The 27838-nt window shown below is 34.3% G+C and overlaps 1 protein-coding gene across 1 annotated transcript; it reads left to right on the top strand.

The window, feature by feature from the left end:
* Positions 1-146: 146 nt before the first annotated feature.
* LOC110108383 (thioredoxin-like 2, chloroplastic) lies at positions 147-27838 on the top strand (the record flags this gene model as incomplete). Its single annotated transcript, XM_020839010.2, is given in 3 exon segments — positions 147-329; positions 5813-5977; positions 27526-27838. Coding segments are annotated over 3 exon segments (477 nt in total), but the record flags the coding sequence as incomplete, so codon positions are not given.

Genomic DNA, 27838 nt, shown 5'->3' on the forward strand with positions numbered 1-27838 from the left:
CTCTAAGCACAAATATTATTTAATCTATTTATTATTATTATTATTAATTTTGGTTTAGTAGATAATGATCAGTTTTTCCTTCAATTTATTTCCGAATTAAAAGTATTCACCAATGTGAATATATTTTTCTTTTTGAGATGTCCTAGGTTCATGCGGTCATTGCCGAAAATGATGGACCCAAGTGGTGGGAGAGAAGTGCTGGAGCAAATATGATTGATATTCATTCCACAAAGGAGTTTCTTGAAACATTAAGCCAAGCGGGTGATAAGCTTGTTGTTGTTGAATTCTATGGCACTTGGTGTGGTTCATGCCGGGCACTTTTTCCCAAGGTTTGATTTGTTTATATGCTATCTTCATTTTCATGTTAATCCGCCTTATCTGATCAATTTTAGTCCGATAACCTGCTCCAGTACCATGCACAAATACAATAGTGTACATGCATATGATCACATGAACATTACATTCACATATGGATAGTTTTCTTTATTGTATTCATGATATAAGCATGTGTAAAGTGATTCTTCACGCTCATAGATGTCAAGGTTGTCAAAGTGTGAAGTGCAACATGATGGTCAAATGTTTCTTTTTTATGTTGTTGCTTTGAAGTATGAATCGCAAACGAAGTGTTCACTTTGATTTATTGAAGCTTATATATCAAAAAGGAATGTCAATAATATTATGTTACTCAAGAACTTTCATAAAAATCTTTATGATGAAATAATCTATGACATGTATGTCAAATATTGACAAGGAAATCTATTATCAACTAGTAATCAAGTGATGACCCATGCCTAACTTAAAGAAAAATTAATATGCTGTGAATATTTGAACAAAAATTATGAATTATATCACCCTTGTGCATCTATGAAAAATATAAATAAAATATGGTTTTTAATTAATGACTTAAACATAACACAATATTGATAATAAATTAAGAAAATATCAAATTATTAAACACGTTTTTATAAACAAACCAAGTGAAAGGAATAAACTAAAGATATGAATGATTTGAGTCATAACTTATAAGTCATATCCAAACTCTAAGCAATTATAAAAATCGAGTGCTCCAAAATTTAAAATAAAATGAATATAAAGGCAATAATGCAAATCAAACATTCAATAACCACATCATCCTGATCGACTCTTTCTACAACAATTTCTTCTTCATTCGTATATTCATTATTTGAATCGATAAAATAACCCTCAGCTTCACCACCTACTGCTTCATAATCAGCAATCTCATGTTGTGCTAGAGTATTTTTGTCTTAATAGTGGAGGGTCTTGATGTAGAAAGTCTTTGAGCTTGACTTGATAATGTTCTCTTAGTTGTATAGTGAGATCTCGTTCTTCTACTTGGATCTACTTCTAAACCTAAAATAGTTTTTATATCCCGCCATATTAGTTCATCATCAAACTAGTCATCTCTAGCATCATCCATCTAATTGAGGCAGTGAGCCACTCACAACTATTATCAAGAGAGTCCAACTCATTTGAGTCAATGACGTCCTAGTTATCATGCCTACGCTTAAAAGCTTGGTTGTACTTTATGCAAATCATATCATTTAGTTATTTATTATCTAGATGCTTCTCCAACTATATGCACTCAAGTCGTGTGGATGAATTGATTAATATTAATCTACACAAAGTAGTTTTGTAATTAATCGATATAAATTAAACAAGATCAATCTATACGATAAAAAACATCTTAGTTGTTCAAAGATGCTCCAATTTTGATCACGTTTAGAAGAACTACAAGACAAACCACTTCTACAAATGTAGTGTAGACGCGCACCATGCATCTCCCAACAAGTTGCTGAGAGTAAATATAATGATAAACCCTAAATCATGATTATGATGTACTAAAGAATCAAATGAATAAGAAATTCCAATATAGGTTATACTACCTAAATACTTCTTAACTCTGCTTCTAATGGCATTCTCCTTTCCAAAGATACCAATGCCATCATTTTATTTAAGAACCATTGTGTCAATGTACGCTTTTGAATACTTTATTCCATCTTGTTAATCAGTTGATAAAGACTATCAATGATACTCTCATTCTTTATGAATCTGGATTTGTTTTTATGGAAGAACTTTGGATTGACATTATTTCTAGCTTTATGAAGATCTTGGTCCATTTGATCCTTCCATCTTTTATCAATATTATCAAATATTTTCATATATTTACTCTCATTTCCATTGATAAACATGTGCTATCATATCTTGGTCCTATCAATATAGCACTTTCACTACAAAGGCGGTCTTTAATGCATACAAAATTTTGTTCCAAAAGGACGGTGAAAGGATCATCTGACACACACTCTTACGTGTATGCTTATAAGCAAATTTTGACTGGTTTTGATCTCCAGAACCGAACATTCTCTTGAAATTCTCCTTCTGTCTATAAATACTAGGATATTTTTAAGAAGTGGGAATCGAGTTATAGGCCTTAAACTTTTCTTCCTCTCGTAAACTTTCTCATCATGTTCAGTGCAAGTTCATTATTATAAATGAATCCAAAGACTTCTTAGACCTCCTTTAAAGTTCCTCTAATAGTTGGTATCTTCCAAATTCTTCATCAAATATAAACAGTGAGCTGCATATGTGTACAATACAAATGTCGTCACCTTTCCACAAGTGATCAACTTATCAAATAATTGAAAAGATTTAAAATGATAGTTTAATATATAATAATTTACTTGTATTGCATTCCCTTCCCCAACCTTATCAAATTCAGCATTAAGCAACTCATATAGTAAAATTGCTTGGGTTGTGACTTTGAGCGATCAAGGCATTAATAAGAGTACACATTTTAGATGTCTTGAGTTTATTGTTTAGAGTGATGGTGAAATAGATGGGGATATTATAGTAGAATTCAAGTTGGATGGATGAAGTGGAAGAATGCATTGGGCTTGTTGTGTGATAAAAAAGTACCACTCAAATATAAGAGAAATTTCTATGAGACAGTGGTTAGACCTGCAATGCTTTATGGCGTAGAATGCCGGCCATTAAAAGAGAAGCATAATATTAAGTTAAGTGTTGCGGAGATGAGGATGCTCTGGTGGATGAGTGGTTTTTCTCTTAGAGATAGGGTAAAAGATGTGCATATATGTGAATAGGTTGGAGTAGCTCTAGTGGCGGATAAGATTAGAGAGAGTCGCCTTAGATGGTTTGGTCACATAAAACGGCGGCCTTCCGATTACCCAATTATGAGAGTAGATATATTAGATTTAACCTATGTTAAGAAAAATAGAGGTAGACCTAAAAAGACTTGGTTAGAAAATATTAGAAATTTCCTTTCTTTATTAGATCTAAATGAGAATTTAACTCTTAACCGGACACAATGAAGAAAAGAATTCATGTAGCCGACCCCATGTAGTGGGATAAAGGCTTGATGTTGTTGTTGTTGTTGATATCAATGGATCCCCCAAGAATAAGTCACTTGATGCTCTTCAGATATTTAAGGTCAGATCATTTTTATAGAAATGCAATATAGATAATTTTATTTTAAGAAAATACTTAGGAAGATATATTTTTATATTTTCATAATTGTGTATATTCATCAAGGCTTGGTTAGAAAGTATTAGAAATAATATTTTTTTTATTAGATTTAAATGTGAATTTGGTTCTTAGTAGGACATAATGGAGAAAAAATAATTCATATAACTGACCCCACTTAGTTAGATAAAGGCTTGATGATGTTGGTGAATTTATCTAGAAATTGATTATAGTTCAATAGCTCCTGTTAGTTTATCCATTTTGACATAAGGCTACAATCTTTTCTTTGCAAGTTTCTTAATGTTTTTCAACTTCTTTCTCTGTAGCAATCAACCTCTTTATGAACTAGAGTAACTCTCAACATATGATAAGGTGGATTCAACCTATTTCATAATGCTCTTTATTTTCAATTATCACCTTGGAGCAATTCAAGTTAACATTATTAAAAAATAAGTTATCTTGCTATAGATTGGATGGTTCTTTGTCTTGCATTCTTAAACAGTCTCTTTAATACCAATCAATTACACTTTCTTTTGCATGGCTAGAAGAAATGTAATATTTGAAAGCATATTTTTTTGATGTCGTGGAACTTGTGGTATCTATTGCAGATACAATCGGCCTCTTGATTTTATTGAATACCTTGGAGTTCCAACATAATTTGGTCATCCAAATTGTCATATCATTAATATTTTCTTCATCCAGACATAAAGTCTGTGTTGTCAGGTTTTTCTTTGCATAACCAAGCAACTCTTGTATCACTTCATTTGGGATCTTCTAAAACAATTTAACATTGCCTTTCCTTGCCCCTATCAAGTATTCCTTAGCTCAGTAAACCCCACCATTTTTAATTTTTTCATAATAAATGCACTTATGTTTAGTCACATTGCTTGTATTAATAAGTTGCATTTGTATTAATGATCTTTCCTTCTTATACCGTCAAACTTCTCCATTAAATATAAATTATAAACTAATAAATAAAAAATTACACCTGATAAATTTTTTTGACAAAGTTTAAAGGGTATCTCATAGATATGTCAAATAATCCAGTGATTCTTAAGCCAAACAAATGAGAAGAACGTATATGAAGACAATTAAAAAAATACCTGAAATTGATACCAAGCTAGAATGATCAAGAGAGAAGAAAAAATCAAGTCAATGACGTCTATAAATAAAGAGATTGAGTTGGATCCCAAGATGCGATAAATTAAGAATGGGCTGAGAGAAGGAGAATGTGAGTTCTAATCTGGCTCTCATTGACTCTACAATGGTGATAGAACCAATCTGAAAAAGAGTGAGAGTAGGAACATTGCAATAGGGCATACAAGAAGATGAGAGCGAGGGTGGACCATGATAGATTAGACAAGAAGATGATAGCTGGGGAGGCAAGACAAGACTAAAGCAACATAGTAAGAAATAGTGATAGAAACAATATCTAGGACATTTTAATTCAAGTGAACTGACACCTAGAACCAGGCATCACACTCTTCTCTTAAACCAATCAGCATTATTGGTTAAGAAGATGAGATTTGAAGATGACTGTGATTGGACCAAACAAGAATTAAAGAGCACGAAAGGCAATAGGAGACTGAGGAGTGCAACAAGAGATAAGCATATAACTGATACATATGGCATTTTAATTTACGTAACAAACCAACTTTGAATTTCTTAATATTGTTGGAAAGCGCAAATCATGCTACAAGCACTTTGTTACAAAGCACATAGCACTGTGACACTCACACATTGTGCTTCTCAATGCTTGTGGTTCGCAGACACATGAAGCATAGGGCACTGCTCTGCTCCACTCTTCTTTACTCTGCTTTTATATCAAAATATGCTTTTCAAACACTTTGATACTGGTGTATTTATCTTGTTTCATCCATGTAAAAACTCCCAATGTGGTTTCATCCTGTCATAACTAAGTTATATATAGTTTTGAATATGTGAAGCCTATGGCATCTCTCCACTCGGCTTCTATCAAAGAATGCTCGTAAAACTTTCTTAGATACTAGTGCATTAATCATGTTCCATCCCCGTAAAGAACTTCCTGTGGTTTCATGCTATCATAGAAAAGTCATATGCCGTTTTGAATGGATAGGTTTGTAGTTCTACTTTTATTATATGTCATATTATAAGTTAGCACACTGTCCCCTTATTATTCCTTCTATTTAGAATGAGAATTTCTTTCATCACCATTAGTCTTGTTTTGTAGACTCAACTTTATTATTAACTCATTTTGCAAGTGTTGTGGAATTATTTATCTTTTTTTATTCAATAGAATAATCTAATATTTCCGATTATATCTGGTAATTTGTAGCTCTGCAAAACAGCTGAAGAGCATCCAGACATTTTATTTCTCAAAGTTGACTTTGATAAGAATAAGCCAATGTGCAAAAGGTTGAATGTTAGAGTGCTTCCATTTTTTCATTTTTATCGAGGCGCTGAAGGAAGATTAGAGTCATTTTCATGCTCCCTAGCAAAGGTAAAAAATTGTGACATCAATATTTGTGAGCTCTCATATGAACTCTTGCCCTTTATTAGCTTGTTATTGTGGTCTTGATTACGCTTCATCTATGAAGTTAACACGATGAAAATTAAAAGTACTCTTCTTTTAACGCTTTGAAGGCTTGCATTACTTCCTAAATATGGACAAGGATCTCGCTCATATTATTTTAAAGATGTTTAACTAATTGGTTGGCTGATCTTTCCTTTCATCTCATAACTACTTTAATAGAAATGATATAATTTTAGGTTTGGATCCTGTACGCTTTAAACATTTAATTGATAAGGCGTATGATTTGAAAGCATAATTAAAGACCAGTAACATAGCTTTGTTTGTATTATCACCTTCTATAATCTTCATGATTACATATCTATTAAATTTTATTATGTCCCCCGATATTCTGATATCTTACTTATAACATACTGAATTCAAGTTCTTTATGTTTCTGTTAAGTAGTCATAACACTCTTCCTTTTGACTATAGAAGCATACAAAATTATATGCCATGCGGTTTCCATCTAACAATGATTTAAATATACACTTGCATTTTATAAAAAATTATTGTCTAGACTTTGAAATATGTGGGAATGTTTATTTTTCTCTTATTGTTCATTTGGTCCTATAGTTTAATGCCAACTCACGTCCATTATTACTTATATCAAGAGAAACTATTGACTGCGCTAATGTTATGCTGCTTTATATGAAAATAAGTCATCAATATACTAAAAACATGGACGAGCTATTCAGAATGTCCTTGAAATATGTTTGTGTTGCCAAAATGGGTTGTATGATCAATTGGTTTTATAGTAGGATAAATTTTTTGGGTTAGGATATCCTGACCAAATTCAGGTTAAGATGGTTTTCAAATTGAATTTGTTTTGAGATGAGTGTAATATATGTAGAATTAATTAAAATTTATATTGCACTAATGTCAAAATAAATTGAACATCCTTTGTATTCATCTGATCGTATATCTTGAACCAATTTTTTTCTTTCTTAATATGTATTTCCCATCAAAATAGAAATTATACAGATTTGTTAAAAAGAAACACCCAAAAGCCGAACCATCGCATTGCCAATGGAAGCTGAAGAGTGATAAATAAGTTTGTCACCTAATGGAGTCAACTCGTAAATGAGGAATGTGGGAAACTTGAACTTACTGGTTATAAATTGGAATATAATGGCTGGTGTCGATTGTGGAACTAGGACTGTTACAAACTGTTTAATATTGTTCACGAATTAATCTTAAAATTATTAATCATTCAAATCATTTCTTGATGGAAAGACTTATTGGGGGGAAATTATTGGGTTTGGTCACCGGACACATTTATACATCTGGAATTCAATAGGAGGATGCCACGTTGCGACCTGATGAACCGGCTCGATTTATTTAGTACGTGCTTTTCCATTTACCTTTGCCGCATAGTTTCCCTGAACCGAACCGGGTTCCTCGCAAAAATTTGAAAAAGGCCGCTCTTTTTTGTTATGTTTTATGAGAAATTGGTTGTTTTTTTCTACATTAGGGTTTATTGGATAATTTCTTAGAAGAGCGCTGTTAAGAGAAGTGAGGAAGACGAATTGAAAATGGAAATTTTTTTGGATTACGTCGAATCGTTCGAGGAGATGGAACAAACCGAAGACGTAAAGGAAGAAATGCTGGAGCAGACACGGAAGAAATTTATGGGATTTTTATGGTAAGATTTGAACCCGAAAGAGTTTTTAGGAAGAGATCTTATGAACGTAGAGTTCTTAATGTTTACAGTATTATTAAAGTTGGGAGTATTCCATGTATTGCTTCTCGGCACCTAGTGGTAGTACTAGCTCTGTATTTTTCAGCCCATGACACTTCTCTCGGTATTTTTTAGTCCACGATACCGAGCGGTACTAAGCATAATATTGAGTACCGAGAAAGATGTAGAGTGAAGTACCGAGCGGTACCGAGAGAAAAATACATAGAGAAGTACCGAGTTGTACATCTATCCGATTGCTTATAGCTAACGTTAAAATCATTTTCACATTTGCACAGGGTGTTTATTCAAGTGAGAAGGAAGCATATGACATGTATTGCAATTATGCTCATAACATATGATTCAGTGTTCGGAAGGACCATAATAGTTTTTGGTCAAATTCGAGGAAAATTAAATCAAAGGATTTTGTATGTTCGAAAGCTGGATTTAAGAAGGGCATTAACTTGAATTCCAATTCGAAATATCGAAGAGCCAATACTAGAACCGGGTGTCCAGCTATGATCAGATTTTTCAGTAAGTCAAGATAGAGTTTGGAAGGTTCAGAAATACATTGAGTGCCACAATCACGAATTAGCTAAGCCTGAAGATCAACATTTGCTTAGATCATGTAAGAACATCAGTGATGATAAGACCTCAGTTCTTAAATCCATGATAGAAGCTGGGATACGAACAGTTGATGCATTTACATACCTATGCGATGAAGCAGATGGTGATGGAAATATAGGATTCTCTAAGAGAGATGCATATAACTTTATTCAAAAGGAGAGAAGATCAAAGACTGAGAATAGGGACACGAATTCCCTTATTGAATTATTTAAAGAATTGCATGAGACGTACAAACTGACAAGAACGATAGATTGCCAATTTTTTTTGGGTAAATGATTTAGGGAGGATAGATTATGACTGTTTTGGTGATGTGATTATTTTTGATATTAACTATAGGCTTAAGATATATAATTTAGCTTGTGCTCCGATTGTTGGAGTAAATAATCATTGACATAATGTTCTTTTAGGTGTTATTTTTTTATCGGAGGAGACTATTGAATCATTTACCTGGTTATTTAAAATATTTTTATGAATAATGGGTAATAAACATCACATAACGATATTTACTGATCAGGACTAGGCAATGACTAAGGCGATTGAAATTGCGTTGCCCCAAACATGACATAGGCTGTGCCAATGGCACATAAGCAAGAAGGCTCCATCCAAGATGTGGTGCTACAATAGCAACAACAAAGTTAGATGTCTTTTTCATAAGTGTTTAAGTGTGATTCTGATGAAGAGTTTGAGAAATTCTGGACTGAAATGATCAATGAAGGAGACCTCCAAAGCCATGAATGGTTGAAAGAATTGTATAGAATCAGAAATAAGTGGTTAATGACATTTAATAAGAACTGTTTTAACCTAGCATTCTTTCTACACATCGTAGCGAGTCCACCAACAATGTGTGTCATGACATTTCCAAGCCAACAAGTTCTATAGCTAAATGTTTTCTGGGGTTAGAGAAGCTGATGATGAGTTGGTATCGAAATGAACATAATGAAGATTTCAGATGCTGCCAGTTTGACATAGTTCTTGTAGTTAAAAGTAGCCGAATACTAAAGCAAGCTGCAAATTTTTACACAAGGAAATTGTATTCTTTTTTTGATGAGTTCTTACAGGGTGTTGGTGGGATCATGCATGAAACGATGGATCCATTTTTTGTGAAAATTGATAGAAAAGATCATTCTTCTCATTGGATTGTTCACTTTAATTCAACGGAGGTACAATTGAATGCATTTGTGGGAAGTTCAGTATAATGGGATTACCTTGTTCTTATCGTATGAGAGTTATTAGACAATTAGATATCATTAGAATTCCTTCTCAGTATCGCTTGCCTCGATGGTTAGCTAGAGCTTGGAAGATTTTTTTTTTTAGATAGGTAACAGGCTTTGGAAAGAAAGTGAGCCAAACATAGGAGGGTGGTATTGCTATGATATTTAGAAATCATTTAAACAGATTTGCATATCAAGTTAGCACACGAGCACAGGGGAATGAAGATGCAGAATAGTACATATTGTCAGCAATGATCGAGATAGCTAAAAATGTTGACTTCATCCTTGTAGGAAAGAAAAACAACCAGCCATTTGTTCGCAAGAGAGCAGGTGGGGGACTTAAGAATGTTAAAGATCCACAAAATTGCAGGCCTAAAAAGACATTTCTAATGCAAGATTGAAGAGTCACTGGGAGATGAGAAAAACCAAGAAAAAAATATGCAGAGCAAGACTCGTAAACCACATAATAGTGTTCAACCACAGAAGAACCTATAATGCAGTCTCCTTTCACACAAATACCAGAATGCTTGATAGATGAGTTCATTAACCATCGACCAAGCACACAATCATCAGCTGAATATACATGAATGATGAAGGGAATTATTGATGCAGAAAAAACGTGATATGTAACATTTACATTTCAAATATGTCCTTGAATAATGTACTAATGATTTCATTTTGTACATCTTTTTTAAGAATTCGGCATGTTAGGTTTCAATGTGCATTGCTTTGAGATAGAATTTTTATGAATCATTGCAAATTTCCATAACTCGGTACAGCTTGGTACACTCGGTACTACTCTTTAAACTCGATATTTATCGGTACTTGGTATTTCTCGGTACTACTTGATATAGTCGGTACTTGGTATTTCTTGGTACTACTCGGTATACTCGGTGTTGCGCTTTACACTTGGTACACTCTTTGCTCGGTATCTTAACGCTCGGTACCTTAACGATCTGTATCTTAACGCTCGCTAGCTTATATTGAAATGGAATGTGAGCTATTTATATTGGGTAGAAGTTGTAGGTAAGCTATTTATTGTTGACAGATGGTGCAGGTAAGATATTCATAGTGAGACAGAATGGTGGTTGCAATGAGTAATTTAATGATAACATTTCTTCTAAATCGCCTACTGCCTCGTCTTCTCTCTCGACGTCAGGATAAATTTAGGTCATTATTATTTACAATCTGATATGGTCTACAAACTGCGTTGGCGGGAAAAACTAATCTACATCTTGGTATGGCAATCGAGGTATTCGTGAACATTGCAATAACTGCGATGCATGAAAAGATGTCAGATTCTCCTGATGGTCAACTTGAACAACTAGCAAGGGATAATAAAGTTTACAGATGTTGTCTGCATTACTCGAACAAGCGTTGTGATACTCAACTCCTAATTTCGCATTGAGAGGCAATGAACAGAATAGAGAAGGTAATTTCCTAAATGCCAAAGGTTGGATATGGGTCAAGAAATTGTTCTTTGAGAATTATCACTACATGGCTAGTCCTCACTTTCTTCAGATGTGATATCATGAGTTGCGATGTGTGTAATTAGGAGTAGCTGCTGGAAATAAATCGTTATTAACCTATGTTTTAGAAAATTGTATTTTGTATCATCCTTGGGGCCCAGTTGAGCATACCTTCATTGTTGATTTATATACGAAACTTTTGAAACGGAAGCCTTATGGTAAGAGAGTTCTTAAACCTAGTTGATTGATAAGATATACAGTTCGAGTTGATGACATGTTTTGAATGTTGTCCCTTACAAAGTCAACTCCAGCAACGTATTCGTTAATTACTAAAGGAGCAGTAGTACCCGGTTTGGTTATTTCGTGTATTTTTGTCTGCTTGGTACTGCTCGGTACTCTAGCATGTGTTTGGCTCGGTACTACTCGGTACTATGTGGGAACTCAGCTACGTACAAGAAAGTATTGTATACATTTCAACTATTTAAGTTAACATGCTGGGAAATTTTGTACAAATTTTGATGTACAAGCAATGATTGTATTGACAACTAATTAACTATGTACAAATTATGTCCATTTATTTTAAGGTAATATAAAATAATGTGCAAGCGAATTTAGCTCTGAATTTTGACATGCTATCTTGCTAGTTTTTTAGGTCCTCCCATGTAATACCTTGAGGTTGCACAACTGCTTCCATAAATTTACATACAAACATTTCACAGTCGATGCTGTTTTTCTGTGTAGGGGCATCTATAATCGATCTGGTCGGCCATTGTCGGATGTCATTATCATCAAAAACATTTTGTGTTTCTTCGTAAAAATATCTAATTGTTCTGTATTATATTTATACATATCATAATAACTCTGTCATAACAAGCAAAGAATAATGTGATTAACAACACAATATAGAGAATGTGTAACGAAGCAAAAGATATCGGTATCGACATGTACTGCTCGGTATCATATAAGATCACCGCTTGGTATTAACATGTACCGCTCGGTATCTTATGGGAATACTGCTCGGTACCATGTAGGAATACCACTCCGTACCGTGAAGAATTCACTCGGTATCGACATTGGCTGCTCGGTATCATTTACAAATACCGCTCGGTACCATGTAGGAATACCGCTCGATACCATTTAGGAATACCGCTCGGTATCAACATGTACCACTCAGTATCATGTAGGAATATTGCTTGGTATCATATAGGAATATCGCTCGGTATCGACATGTACCGCTCGGTATCATCTTGGAATACCGCTCGGTACCATGTTGGAATATTGCTCGATACCGTGAAGAATTCGCTCGATACCATGTAGGAATACCGCTTGGTACACAATAAAAAGTAAACATTTAGAAGTATTAAGTTGTAGGCAAACAAACCCAATGGAAGCTCGGAACAAATATGAAAGGTTTGTATAGCCCTGGGGAAATATTGTTCTTCTCTGCTAGAGTAATGACAAAAGCGTCAACATGATTATTATCTAGGTATTATTAGATTATTAGTTCATCAACTTGACTTCTATAAATAATGACATTTCCAGCTGAGAAAACAATGTGCCCCCTGCAAAATAACAAAAAAATAGGCTTAACATTAAGCTCGGCAGGCAGAAGAGTGTTATGATAAGCGCGACACTCACGTATCGTTGAAGTTTTCTAAACATTTGTCTGTGAACATGGACATGTCCTCAATTATCATTGATCGGCCATGGTAATCAATTTTAGCTGGCGGTGGTCTTGACTCCAATTTTTCTTCCTCATTAACTTCAAGAACTTTATGTCCAGCTTTAATTTCTTCATGTTCTGTATTTTTCGCTGCGGCAACTTCACTATCTTTATGACTCTTTCTTTTATCGGTTGTAAATAGGCTCTTGACCAATTTCCTCTTACGATTAGCCCTTTGTCGAACCTTTTTTACAATGCTTGTGCTAGTAGCTGAAGGCTCCGCTTGTTCAGCACTTCCACTGCTTCCTATAATTTTATACGGTGAAATAATTAAATCAGTTATTGTTGTTGTCTTACCCACATTAACTTTCTCTGGTGGGTCATGAACCTCTTCTTTTTTTGGCATGACTGGGGGAACAGGTTTAATATCTTCAGGCTCCATAGGGTTTGGCGCGTCAAATTCTATAGCATTAACTTTAATTGTTGCGGGAAAGTTCTCAAGAATTTTTTAAGAATATTTTGTATTATTTCAATTTTTCTCCCTAAATCCATAAGTTCAAATACAACCTGCTTCAAGATTGTACTCGTCGCTCTAGCAATGTAGATGTTGATTCAACTTTGGCAAGCCTAGTAATGAGGATTTTATTCTGTGCAATCAGTTTGACCGTATTTTGACAGTCATTATCATCTAGCGGTTTGGGGAGATTGATTTTTGGGCTACTATTTTTAGCGGGCGGGCTGTCCTTTTCTGGTTGTGGGGTACTAGATTGGGGGAGCTTGGGTGGAGTGGAAGCCCTGTGGGAGGTTTTGGGCTTATTAATTTTAGAGGCCCTGGTCGAGCTTTTGGGCAGTTGGATTTTAATTTGGACTTTGGGGGGAGGTTCTGTTGAGGAAGGGGGAGGATTTTGTAAAAGTGACCTCTCCTCAGTTATTTGTTCAAATTCATTTATTATCTGCAAGTTATAAGGAGATTATATCTACATTAATAAAGAGATCATATCTACATTAATAACACATCTCAAATGCATACATGTACATCATTAAGTTTATCAAATAATTCAGTTACATCTTTCTCACTATACATTATGTGGTTGTCCCACCGAGCAAAACAACGACGTAACTACTCATCCAATGGTGTTTGTATTCTTGTATGCTCTAGGAACAAAATCTGCAACCATAACAATCAAACCTTTAGCGAATTAATTATATTTGTAGAATGATTAACTAAATAAAATGCATAACATTTAAACTCCCAATTAGAATTATTACAAAATCATTAATATATCCTAGGTGAATGTCATTCCTATGCTTTATGTCAATAGAATAAAATTCTTCGACAAGGAAATTCCTTATAGTTGATGACCAGTTATAAGATAAGAATTCGTTAACATGCTCTGCAACTGTCAAGATACTTGAAGGTGCCCTGAAGTTTGCAAGGAGAAAAAATAGATTGGACAATAAGAATTTTATGAAATGCTACAGAAGATCATGAATTGGGGTGGACTCCTTCAGACTATGAATTTCATGTCTAATATCATTAGAAGTTACCCCACTTATCCTGCCACCCCTACCACAAATTCTGTACCCCTATTGGGTAGTCCAATGATGATAGTTTCTTCATCAGAAGTGAAAGGTAACTTCTTTCTTTTGATTACGAAGCACTACTTTTTGAAATCCCACTTGGTCAGCAACATATGAACAAGAGGAACATTCTGACGAAAAACAGGCAACAAGAGGAAGTGATGAAGGTGCAGCAGCCTCAAAACATCAACAAATTCGTGGCCGAATGTACTTATCAAATGATCACAAACTTGTCTAAACGTAGAAGCTCTGCAGCGGAAATAAATCTTTGAAAAATATCCCTGCAATATTGCGATTGACTATTTAGATAAAATTGGATAAAATAATACCTCTCGGTACCATGTAGAGTACCAAGTATGGTACCGAGCGGTACCGAGCGCACAAAATCAAAAACTTAGACAAGTATTTAGAGAAATACCGAGCGGAATACTGGATAAAATAATACCTTGCAAAGTACCGAGTATGGTATCGAGTGCACAAAATCAAAATCCTAGACAAGTATTTAGAGAAATATTGAGTGGAACACTGGATAAAATAATACCTCTCGGTATCATGCAGAGTACCGAGTATGGTACCTAACGGTACTGAGGGCACAAAATCAAAACCCTAGACAAGTATTTAGAGAAATACCGAGTGAAACTTTGGATAAAAAAATACCTCTCGGTACCATGCAGATTACCGAGTATGGTACCTAGCAGTATCGAGCACACAAAATCAATACCCTACACAAGTATTAAGAGAAATACCGAGCGGAACACTAGATAAAAAAATACCGCTCGGTACCATGCAGAGTACGGAGTATGGTACCGAGCAGTATCAAGCGCACAAAATCAATACCCTAAGATAAGTATTTAGAGAAATACCGCACGTAGTACTGAGCATTTCCCTTTCATGCTCGGTATAAAATTACAAACCCTAAACTGACTTACAAATCCTATCTCCATAGAAATAAAATAACAAAACCCTAAAAATAATTCCATTGTGTGACAAAACCCTAAAACGTATCGAATGTAGCACCGAGCAAATAAAAATTACAATAAACACTTCAACGCAAACAAGAAATTATAGATCTTAGGCATGGCTTCAACAACGAAAGTGATGAGGAAAAAAATATGAATTCCAAACGAAGATGATCAGCCGCTTAAGAGAAGAGGAACAAGGTCAACCGAAAGGGCGCGAGTTTTAATTTGCAGCGTTTCAGAAAAAAAAAAAACTATTAAAAGAATGAATTTTTACCTTCGGTCCGGGTCGAGTTGTCGGGCTGCGTGGTAAATGAAAAAGCACATGCTAAATAAATCGAGCGGGTTTGTCGGGTCGTTGGGTCGCAACGTGACATCCTCCTATTAGATTCCGGATGTATAGATGCGTCCGGACCGAACCCAATAATTTCCCCTTATTGGGAGAAAAGGCACATGCTCGATTTTTTGATTTGTAGCAGCTAAGAGGATCTACATGGTGTCATTTAGCAAATTTCAGTAGAAATCTATAGCAGTATTTATTTGACGTTGAAAGCAGGTAGAACCGAAAGTCCACTGTCAAGGTTGTTTATGTTATACTATAACAGCTATGTCTCAGGCTACAACAAGCCCATTTGAAACTAATTAGTAGTGATAATTCGATGGCAAGTAAACTAGCAAGTGCTTTTCAAGAACAGTGTTTAGAGAAGGCTTATTGAGTATTCATGATGCATGAATAACACTGGTGGGGTCATATACAAGGAGAGAGGTGATTTATTTTGTTTACGTTACTCTTTCTATAATACTTCCTCTTCAAATTCTTAATAAATATATATTAAATCTTCTTCATACGTCAGACACACAATCTTTTTTCATCATTCAACCTCAATCAAAAGTATGTGATGTTTGGCTTGCCCTACAAAAGTAAGCCCTTTTAATAATTAAGAAAGGTGACATTTTACGTACTAAATAGAGAGGGGAATGAATATTTATTATCTTCCATTGAGCCTTTATAAATGAGAGATGTATATCTTGAAGTAAAAAAAGTGTTAGTTAGAAGAGTTTAGGAGTGAGAGAGAGGGAAAATGATATGAGTGAGTGGTAGTAAAGATTAGAAGATGAAGAGAGAGAGAGAGAAAGAGAGGGTGAGGAGAGGGGCTGTATGAGAGGACAGGAGCTTACATGAATCAAAGATTCTTTGTTCATAAAAAATTGTCATCTAATACAACATTATTATGATGTCCCAAAATTTAAATTGAAAGAATTATTTTTTTAAAATTTTAACAAATAACAATCAGATCTACTTAATTTCTTTTATCAATATAAATAGTAGCAGAAATAAAAATATCAATCAAAATATCAATATGTACATCTATATATTTTTTTTTTACCAAAAATCATATATACTACTCAGGATCTATACAATCATATCATAACTACTCTATCCTGTGTAAAGAAGAATAACTAAAATAAAAAAGGAACAAAACTTGAAGAATCCTGACCAGCCTTACACTTTTGATCGTTTATCTTGACCTAAAATCATTTAACCACATATAATGAACTAAAAAGCCCAATATATCACTAAAACTTACAACTTAATTCAAAGAACGGTAAAAGAGCAATATACATGTTAGCTGGTAAATCATCTCAGTAGCATTCACATGATTATAGGACAGTATAATAGAGAAATCAATAAACTAGTACAGGCGTTAAATCACTAAGCAATCGTCATATTAATACTACAATCAGTACATAAATCGTATAAACCATCAAATCAAAACATTGATACAGAATGTTGAAATCATGTCAATGCAGTAAAATCATATAAAAATAAATATATCCGTGTATCACATGCTTAGAAATATCATATTAGTATCTAATGCACATGGTTAATATATATCACGTGATCAATATATTAATAACAGTAGAATAGTAGTTACATCAACATTATGGGTGGAAGTAACAATAAAGACATATAGTGATAGTGATTTAGTAGCATGCATTCTAATAATCATATTAAACAAGTATAAGTCCTAGCTATAGTAATATTTTTCCAGTATTATTAATCGTTGGTTCAATAAACAGAGTCGTCACTTTTTGTCAATCAGCGTAAGAATTAGCTTCTTATAACTCTTAATCAGTATATCACATGAATCAGTCGAGGATAAATCAAATCACATTTTTAAAGGAAGGCCCGTTAGCCCACCATCCTATACAGGTCAATCAATCTCTGACCAATGTTAGTGAATAACCAGTCTTTACTTGTTTTTCCCATACATAAATTATTATTACATTACTATAACAGTAATATAGACCAGTAAATCACATACCCATATTCTCAATGCATTGTAGTAAATAAAACATAATTAAACTTATTTTAGAAACTGTCAAAATAACCTAACGGTAGACAACAAAAATTTCTACTGAGCAAAAATTTACATTTTCGAAAATTAACCAAATTACCAAGGATCGTATATAACAATGTTCTGAAGCTTTTATTAAACAAAAGTATTATTTTTAGATGTCAAAATAAATTTTTGAGTATATAAAAATTGCTATTTTTTCAAAATCATCTAGCAAAAATCTCAAATAAATATTCAAAATATTTATAATATTGATCTCTATAACATAAAATAAATTACATAGTGAAAGTTTTACCAATACAAAACTATGTTTGTTTTTCGAGAACGAAAATATAAATTTGATCGGAAAAATACCAAAATCTCTATAACATAAAAAAAATTAAATAGTGAAAGTTTTACCAATACAAAACTATGTTTTTCGAGAACGGAAATATAAATTTGATCGGAAAAATACCAAAAATATAAAATTATCAAAATCAGAAATTTGATAAAGGTTCCTTACAGCGGGATAAGCAAATTTCCCACCAGTATCGACGGACAAAAATCACTCCACGCTAAAACCCTAGGATTTTCTTTTTATTTTTTTTCTTTTCATCTCAAATTCTCTTATTTTTTATCTATTTCTCAGTATGGCCAAAGGGATGGAAGAAATGGCTTAAGAGATTAGTGTTTTAAGATATTTATAATATAATAATAATTTAATATAATATAATTATATAATTTAATTATATTTCTCTGTATAAAATTCATATAAATTTTTTAGGACTTAAAAAATTATAAAAAAATTTCCATAAATTAAATCATTTTATTAAGAAAATTTTGGTGAAATCAATTTACATAACGGACACCTAACAGTTCTAAAATTCGCCCTTGTACCGATTGATGCCAATTTTATAAGGATTTTCACCATTGCAAAAAAATTACGAAAAAATTAGTGTAAGTAAATTACGATGAGTACGATTTTTTGATTTGGATTTATAATGATTCTAGAAAAAAATATTTGATTGGGTTAAATTATAGTTATGACATCTCTATATTGGAAAATGGCTTAAATATTTCATGATTAATAAATTAGGAGCTTACATAATAACTAACATGTTTTCTATCATGATTAAAACATAAGCAAAGTGCATAAGCTAATCTAATGGCCCATGGCTATATCGCATCATTCTTGTGGGGTAAAAAAAAATCTTCTCTCGAAGAGTTAAAGGTTGGGGATGGTGGTGATGTAGGTGTCTTTTTTTTCAAGATGAGGAGCACCAAAATGATCTTTTAGCAAATTTGGAGGTTGTGGCCCATCATGGCACTAATCATCATGCATTAGAATAATTCAAACAAGAAATATTGTCACATGACAACCTAGGTGATTTGGTAGACTCGAGATAATAATATGGGAAGTATAACTAGAGTGCCGGCTAATAGAGTGCCTAGTAGGTATAAATGGTCGTTTGGGGTGTGAGTTACTAGTGTGGAAGGGATGAGTTGTGTTTAGCTAGCTAGTGAGAGTGCAAGGTCAAGAAGATAGGTTGAGTTTGTGATCCGGGGAGAATAACGAAGTAGATTGGATTGAAAGTGTTGAAATCCAGTCATTTCAAGTGCAAAGGATCCAACGGTCACATAAAGCAATATGTGGGAAGCTCTCATGGATCACGCCAGAGATAATTGCTTCTTCCCATTATGAAGGAACTAATTTAGGGAAGAAATTATTAGGGATTCTATACTTTAAATCTATAATTTATTGTTTCCTCATTAAGATATCTTATATAAATCTTTAAATAGGGAGAAATTATGCAATAAAGTTAAGCTTTTCTTTTCAAACCACTGATTTCTAACATGGTATCAGAGCCAACAGCCTTCATTGCCGTTGTAGAACGATCATATATCATCGGAGGAAAAGAAGAAAAAGTGGAGCGTTGCCGAGGACGGACGCCGCAGACGGAGCTGCATCTGCCGACGGAAGCTTGCCGACAGACGTTGAATCGGAGCATTAAGGAAGATAACTGAAGCCCTAGCTAACCGGTAGTATCTTGATCCAAACGTTGTTAACTTCCGATCCAACAGAAAGGGAAACTCGCCGAAGAAGCGCAATCGAACAGGCAAGGAGCCGATCCAAACTTCCGATTCGACAGGAAGGGCAAGTCGTCGAAGGAGCATAGTCAAACAGTCACAAATGAGCGAAGAAGTGACGCACTCCTGCGAAAGCAACAAAGCCGAACAACAACGCCAGAAAGAGTTCGGCTCGGCGTACCCTAGCTACCCGGTCCGAGTCTTTTAAAGACTCAACTCGGCCCGATTAATTAAACTGGGAAGTTTTCTTCTAAAAAAACTCATTTTTTCAACCATTATTGTCGAATAGGGAAAATTATTTTCTGGGAAGCCTTCATTGCTACCCAATGTCAGAAATTAATTCCTCCCAAAATGTTGATCAAACTGAGGAATCGACGGTGCACCAAGGACGAGGTGACCTCCAAAGCATGCAACCTTCCTAACATCTCAATGGGAAGAACTATCTAAAGTGGTCTCAATTTGCAAAGACTTATTTAAAGGGGAAAGAAAAAATACACTTTCTCGGAGGAGGACCAAGAAAAGGAGACCCTAATTTTGGGGCATGGGATAAAGCAGACTCCATGATTATGTCATGGTTGTGGAATTCCATGACTCCAGAAATTAGCGATACATTTATGTTCCTTTCCACTACAAAGGACATATGAGATGCTGCCAGACAGACATTCTCCAAAGCTCGTGATGCGGCTCAAATTTTTAAAATTAAAATAAAAGTTGGAAGCACAAAGCAAGGGAGTAAAATCGTGATGGAGTATGCCACTCTTCTACAAAACCTGTAGCAAAAACTTTATCACTATAGATGCATATAAATTAGATGTCCGAAAGACGCTGTGATCCTAAAAAAACTTTATTAAAAAAGATAGAGTTTATAATTTTCTTGCAGGATTGAATGCAGAATTTGATCAGGTTAGTCCAGATCCTCGACAAAAAGGAGACGCCATCATTCAATGAAACCATTTATCTCATCCGCGCAGAAGAAAGCTGATGAGTGATTTTAGGACCAAAGGTCGTTGAAAGTTCAGCAATGGTGGTGAACAAAGAATCATCATGGAAAGAGAAAGGTAGATTCCTCAAAATTCAAAGACAAAGACTCACTTTAATGCAATTATTGCAAGAAGTCAAGACACACAAGAGAAACGTGCTGAAACATACATGAAAATTTTCCCAGCAAGGAGTGAAATCCAAAAGGTGAAACAAGAGCACGTCGCATGCCAATAATACTACATGTCAGCCCACCCCAGAAGCACAGTGTAGCCTTAGAGAATTCAATAAAGAAGATATTGATAAAATGAAACGACACCTGATATCTCTTGAAAAATCAAATGCATCTTCTTCTCTTGCACTCTCAGGTAAGATTCCAATTTCTATTAGTTTAAGTGCTTGTAGAAATCATTTAAAGTAATTATGGATCATTGATTCATGAGCCACAAATTACATGACCCACTCACCTACCAACTTCATCAACTATACTCCTTGCCCAAACAACAAGAAAATCATCATTGTTGATGGTTCTCTTACTACGGTGGCAGGCCAAGGAGACATAACATTATCTCTCTCACTCACCCTGAAAAATGTGCTCCATTTACCTCAATTATCTACAAATCTAATATCAATACAAAAACTTACCAATGACCATAATTGTAAAGCCTTATTTAACCCTACTTATTGCTTATTTCAGGACCAGAGACCAGGGAAGAAGATTGGACTTGTTAAGGAGAAAGCAAGACTGTACTTCCTGAAAAAATCAAACCAGTCTAAAAATAGTTGCTATATGTTATCCCTAGTTGATAAGAATTCCACTATTTAGCTTCATTTTTTTTCCACTATTTGGCTTTATCATTATAAGTTAGGACACTGATCTTTTGATGTCCTAAGACGTATGTATCCACAACTTTTTTAAAAATTAGAAAATAAATATTTTTATTGTGAAACCTGTAAGTTAGCTAAACATAAAAGAATTTCCTTTCCAAACAAAAAAGAGAGATGTGACACTCCTTTCTATCTCATTCATAGTGATATATTGGGACCCTAAAAAATCCTCAATATCTCTGGGGCATGCTGGTTTTTGTCATTCATTGATGATTGCACTAGAGTCTCTTGGATCTATCTCCTTAAAAATAAATCTGATGTTAGCACCATTGTTCCCATCTTTCATTCCATGATATCGTCCCAGGACGATCCAGTCCAGAAATCATTCCAGAAAACACTCCAGAAATCAGCCGTTTTCAATGCACTGATCGGCCTCCAGGCCGATCCTGGGAGGAAAATCCAATTCAGAGAGGAACAGTAAGGGAACGAGATCTCACACCTTCTATGTTTACACCTCATAATAAAATGGGGTTGCAGAGAGAAAAAATAGTCATCTTCTAGCCTCCACCCGAACTTTTCTATTTCACTACAATACACCTAAATCTTATTGGGGGGAAGCCCTCCTAACTGTGACTTATCTCATAAACTGACTACCTTCAACAACTATAGGACTAAAAACTTTAATAGAGATTTTGTCCCCTTTTTACCCCAAGTTTCAAACCCATCATAATCTTATACCCAGAATCTTTGGATGCACTTCCTATGTTCATATTCACAGCAAAGATACACGAAAACTAGATCCAAGAGCACTCAAATGCATCATTGTTGGCTATTCAGTTACCTAGAAAGGTTATAAGTGTTATCATCCACGCACAAAAAAAACCCTTGTCTTTATTGATGTTATCTTTGATGAACAAAATTCCTATTTTTCAAAATCTCATCTTCAGAGGGAGACTGAACTTGAGGAAGATGAGGAAAATGAACTAGCACCTCTTGACCTTCCTCCACCACCTCAAACCAATCCATCTAAAACCCTAGATAGGGAAACAAATGACAAAGCTGTCATTAGATTTGGGAAGGTTTACTCTAGGCGTACAAGCTCAAGTTGTGCTCCAAAGCAGATCCAAGAATCTGAACTATCTCCTGGAAATAAGGTAAGCTTAGCACTATACCTTATAACCAACTCTATATTCTTCAACAACTTTTCATCCACACATAAAAATTTTCTGGTTACATTAGAAGATATCCATATTCCTAAGTATATTTCTAAGGTCTTATTTGATAAAAATAGAAAAAATGCCATAAAAGATGAAATGCAGGCTCTAGAAAAGAACAATACATGGGAGATCGTCAATCTACTAATAGGGAAAAAATCAGTAGGCTGTAAATGGGTGTTCTCGGTAAATTACAAAGCTGATGGCACACTAGAAATATATAAGGTAAGATTGGTGGCAAAAAGGTACACTCAAATATGTGGCATTGAATACCAAGAAATTTTTGCGCCTGTAGCCTAGATGAATACTGTCAGAATACTACTCTTACTAGCAGCCAAGTACAACTGGCATCTAGAACAATTGGATGTGTAAAATGCATTCCTGTATGGGGATCTAGAAGAAGAGATATTTATGAAATTATCACCATGATTTAAAGAAAAATCTAAAGGAAACAGAGCGTGCAAATATGGGCTCAAATAATCACCGAGGGTCTTGTTCAGAAGATTCTCTAAACTCATGCTCCTTAATGATATCGACAGAGTCAAGAGCATCATACATTATTCTTTAAACACTCAGACTCAGGGGGAGTCATAATATTATTAGTATATATTGATGATATTATCTTGACTGGAAATAACGAAAAGGAGAAAATTAGTGTAAGGAAAAGTCTTACAAAGGAATTTGACATCAAAAAACTTGGTAGACTAAAATACTTTCTCGAAATTGAAGTAGCTCTTTCCAGCAAAGGAATATATATTTTAGAACAGAAATACATCAAAGATCTTCTAAAAGAAACAGGTAAACTAGTTTGTAAACCAACACCGACAACACTAGAACCTAATCTTAAATTGGGGGAAGCTAGAGAAGATCCAGATGTAGATAAAGGGGCCTACCAAAGACTTGTAGGGAAATTGATCTACCTTTCAAAAACTAGACCAGATATAACATTTGTTGTAAGCATGGTCAGTTAGTTTATACAGAATCCAAAGCAGGTTCACATGCAAGCGGTAGACAGGATATTGCACTACCTTAAAGGAAACCTAGGAAAAGGGATTCTCTTTAAGAGAAATCGTGGAATAACCCTAGAAGTATACATGAATGGTGACTATACGGGATCACCTGTTGGCAGAAGATCTACCTCTGGATATTGCACATTTCTTGGAGGTAACCTAGTTACATGGAGAAGGAAAAAACAGAATGTGGTGGCAAGGTCTAGTGCAGAAGCAGAATATCGAGCTATGATCTTAGGAATATGTGAGCTACTATGGATCAAAATAATCCTAGAAGATTTATAGGTCAAGTGGGATGAGCCTATGAAGCTACATTGTGACAACAAATTAGCAATCAGTATAACTCACAATCTAGTCCAGCATGACAGGACCAAGCACATAGAAGTGGACATATATTTTATTAAAGAAAAACTAGATAGTGGTCTAGTAAGTGTCAATCATGTATCATCAAAAGATTAACTTGTAGACATCCTTACCAAAGGATTGGACAGTTCTGCTTTTCTCAGAATGATTAACAAGTTGGGAATGACAGATCTCTATTTCCCAACTAGATGGGGAGTGTTGAAATCCAGCCGTTCTAAGTGCAAAGGATCTGACGGTCATAGAAAGCAATCCGTGGGAAGCTCTCATGGATCACGCCAGAGATAATTGCTTCTTTCCATAATGAAGTAACTAATTTAATTTAAGAAAGAAATTATTAGAGATTTTATACATTAAATCTCTAATTTATTGTTTCCTCATTAAGATATCTTGTATAGATCTATAAATAGGGAAGAAATTATGCAATAAAGTTAAGCTTTTTTTCTCAAACCTCTGATTTCTAACAGAAAGGGTGGGTGAAGGAGTGTTTAGTGGGTTTGTGAGGTTGATTTGGTTTATTTTTTGAGGGTTTTGAGCATTTGTGGTATTTGGAGGATTAGATATGCTAGTGATAGGTTTTGGCTTAGTGAATTGAAAGTACTAGTAGCGTATGTGGGGTTGAAAGGTATGGTAAAGGAATTGCTTATGGCGGTGGGCTTAGTTTGTAGGATTGGTATGTTTGGTTTGATTTTTTGTTTTGAGTGATTTAGGAGGGTTTGTGATGTTGTTGGATTGCATATGCTACCGAGGTAGGTATTGGCTTATAGAAATAGGTCTAGTAAATGTAGGTGGGTTTTGTGGTTTTAGGTGTGCCTGTGGAGTTAAAGGAGTTCATGGGCTTTGGTGGTATGGAGGTGTGAGAGCTGTTTCAGTAAAACATGAAGCTTGTGTGCGATGAAGGTGATTGACTAGGTAATGCTGCACGAGATCACCCCTAATTGGTCAATTTTGGCTTATTATGCTAGTTCAAGGCCTTCCAAGTGTTTCATTTGGATGATATTAGTGTTTCTGGATTTTGCTTGTTGGGCTACATGCATTTTCTGTCATTTTGGGCTCATTTGGTCTCTGATTTGATCATTGTAAGTAAATTATTCACCAATTTAATTTCTTTGAGTTGTCTTGAGTTTTGTTCTTGATTAGGTGTTAGTTCTTTGGGGATGCACTAAAATTAGCATTAAAAGAGATTAGTGTGAGATTTATCATCAATCATTGGTGCTTTCGAGTTGTAGATGTTGATAATTGTAAGAAATCAAGTGAGATAGATTGATCTGTAATAATATTTTTTATGATTGATAATGATTAGAAGAATGTTATCACGATATTCCTTAGGTCATTAAAGAAGGATGCGTTTAAGATGATTATAAAAGAACCAATCCTATTATCTTTAACAAGTGAAGAATGATGAACACTTGGAAAAGAAAGGGAAACTTGACTATGTAGGACTCTGTTTTGATGAAATTTTTGTTGGAAGGAGTATTTGATTCAGTAGTTTCAATTGAATAAGAAATTTTTTCAAAGAGATTTTGCAAGAGAGAATTCTCAAGTTGCTCAAGACTCTCTCTCATGGTTTTCTGAAGCTCAAGTACAATTTTAGTAGAGTTTTAATAGAGTTTCAATATTGTTTAAACAGAGGATTGCTCACCAAAAGAAGGATAATTGAACAAATAAAAATATAATAAAGGAATGATAGCTCTTAATGGGGATTTCTGAAAGTCTGTAGAACTCCCTCTTTGAAGTTTATGTTTTATGCCTCAAATGAATATTTCGGGCCTCTAATTTATAGATTTTGCCAGAGTTACTTTGAGAATATATAGAGTGTTGATTAGTGCTTACTTATAATGACTGAAGGCGATCATCTCCATCTTGCTATATGTATATGTAATTTAATAAGAGGAGACTATCCAATGGTCTAACTTGGCAAACCTACCTAAAATTGGGCTAGTTCAAGAAACCAGCAATGATGATTTTAGGTTTTCTTCTGTCACAACTAAAATTTGAGAATGGAGGGGCCATTAGAGCTTCAAGGCATGACTTACAGGAAGATCATTTGTTTGATCTTCAAGTGGAACCATCGACTTGGTCTAGCTGAATTCTTCTAGTAAAGTTTAGCTAGCCAAAGGATCGCGTAACTTGATTGACCAAGGAAAGGGCTCTCGGAATGGTCCAACTGGCTTGGAAGAGTGCTGCTCGGCATTGTTTGACAGCCGGAGAGTTTTCCCGATTGGTTTAAATTTTTTACATACACAGCAAAAGGATGTTTAAATCATAAATGGATAGAAATAAACTATTAGAATCACATATAAATTAATAAAATAACTTTTATTTCATAAAGTCTCATACCCAAATGGTGTTTTTTACATTAAAGGATTACATGCATAAGCAAAACTGTTAAATGGGAAGGGATGATACAACAAGAGGGAGGGTAGGGATTGGTGCTTTTATAATTTATGGGAAATTAAAATTGTAAACGCAAGCAAGTAAAAGTGTGGGACTGTAAAGAGCAAGTGTAAGGAATATAAATGCAAGGTATCAAGAATTTGTACTTGTTTCAACCCCAACTAACCTATATCTATGCATAATCCTCACCTATGTTAGGATTCCACCATCACTAGCCAAACTCGTTCACTCCTTAAGCATGAGCACAACAACTCTTCTAGACTTTTATAATTTAAAATAAGATGAAAATTTTGAAATGAAAGCAAACATATTTCTTATTATGCTTAGGTCGTTGAAGGAAAAAGTGATTCTTCAAAGAAGCCTTTTATAAAAAGATTTAATGATTCAACTCTTAGCCATAAAAAACCACTTATAATCCCTTTCTTTTTTCAATAGGTTGTTACCATTCAATTGTCAAGTCAGTCTACCACCTTTTAATCAAGTCCCATCAAAATATGAAAAGTTTAACACTAAAAAATTATTGGTTGGACAGTCATATGTATGATCATACAATAATCATATGTATGATCCCAAATAGGTATCTAGCTTGTCTCAACGGAGACTGCATGTTAGATGGTATATGTATATCCGCATTTCATATGCGCAATTCTAAGAATAATATGTATGATTTGGATCATCTATATTATTCTCCAGAAAAGAAAAGAAAAAAAAAGAGTGGCTAGGATTGATTTTTTTTTATCATTCATCAAACAACTTAAATGTCTAATATTTAAAGTAGTTATAAAGAAGTAATATAAAACATAGGTAAATGTTAATTTTTAGTTTCATTAAACATTAATCATTAAAATATCCTTATGAATTAAAATATGCATACTGCATGATCTATGTGGCTGAATTCTTCTAATATGTCTAATATTTAAAGTAGTTATAAAGAAGTAATATAAAACATAGGTAAATGTTAATTTTTAGTTTCATTAAACATTAATCATTAAAATATCCTTATGAATTAAAATATGCATACTGCATGATCTATGTGATTTTTTTTTCATCTGTTGGTGTGATTCTAAATGTGTGCAGTTCCAGAGAATAAAGGATGCAATCGCAACACATAACACAGCTCGATGTAGCATCGGTCCACCTGTAGGTGTTGGTGATATAGACCTCTCAGACGTCCCAAAGGAAAAGCCTGCGGAGGCTACTAAATAAAATTTCCACGTAGTTTTAATATTTAATTTATATGTTTACAATTTATAAGACATTTGTCTTCTTATACTTGTTCGCAATTTTTTGATGTTGTCTTTGTGCATACAAAAAAAAAAAAAAATCATTGTCTGTATCGTTCTAGATTTGTGATTAATGAATATTTAAAAGCTCCATAATTTTGGTTTCA

This window comes from Dendrobium catenatum, unplaced genomic scaffold (genome assembly GCF_001605985.2).
Source record: "Dendrobium catenatum unplaced genomic scaffold, ASM160598v2 fragScaff_scaffold_21, whole genome shotgun sequence".
NCBI classification, from domain to species: domain Eukaryota; kingdom Viridiplantae; phylum Streptophyta; class Magnoliopsida; order Asparagales; family Orchidaceae; genus Dendrobium; species Dendrobium catenatum.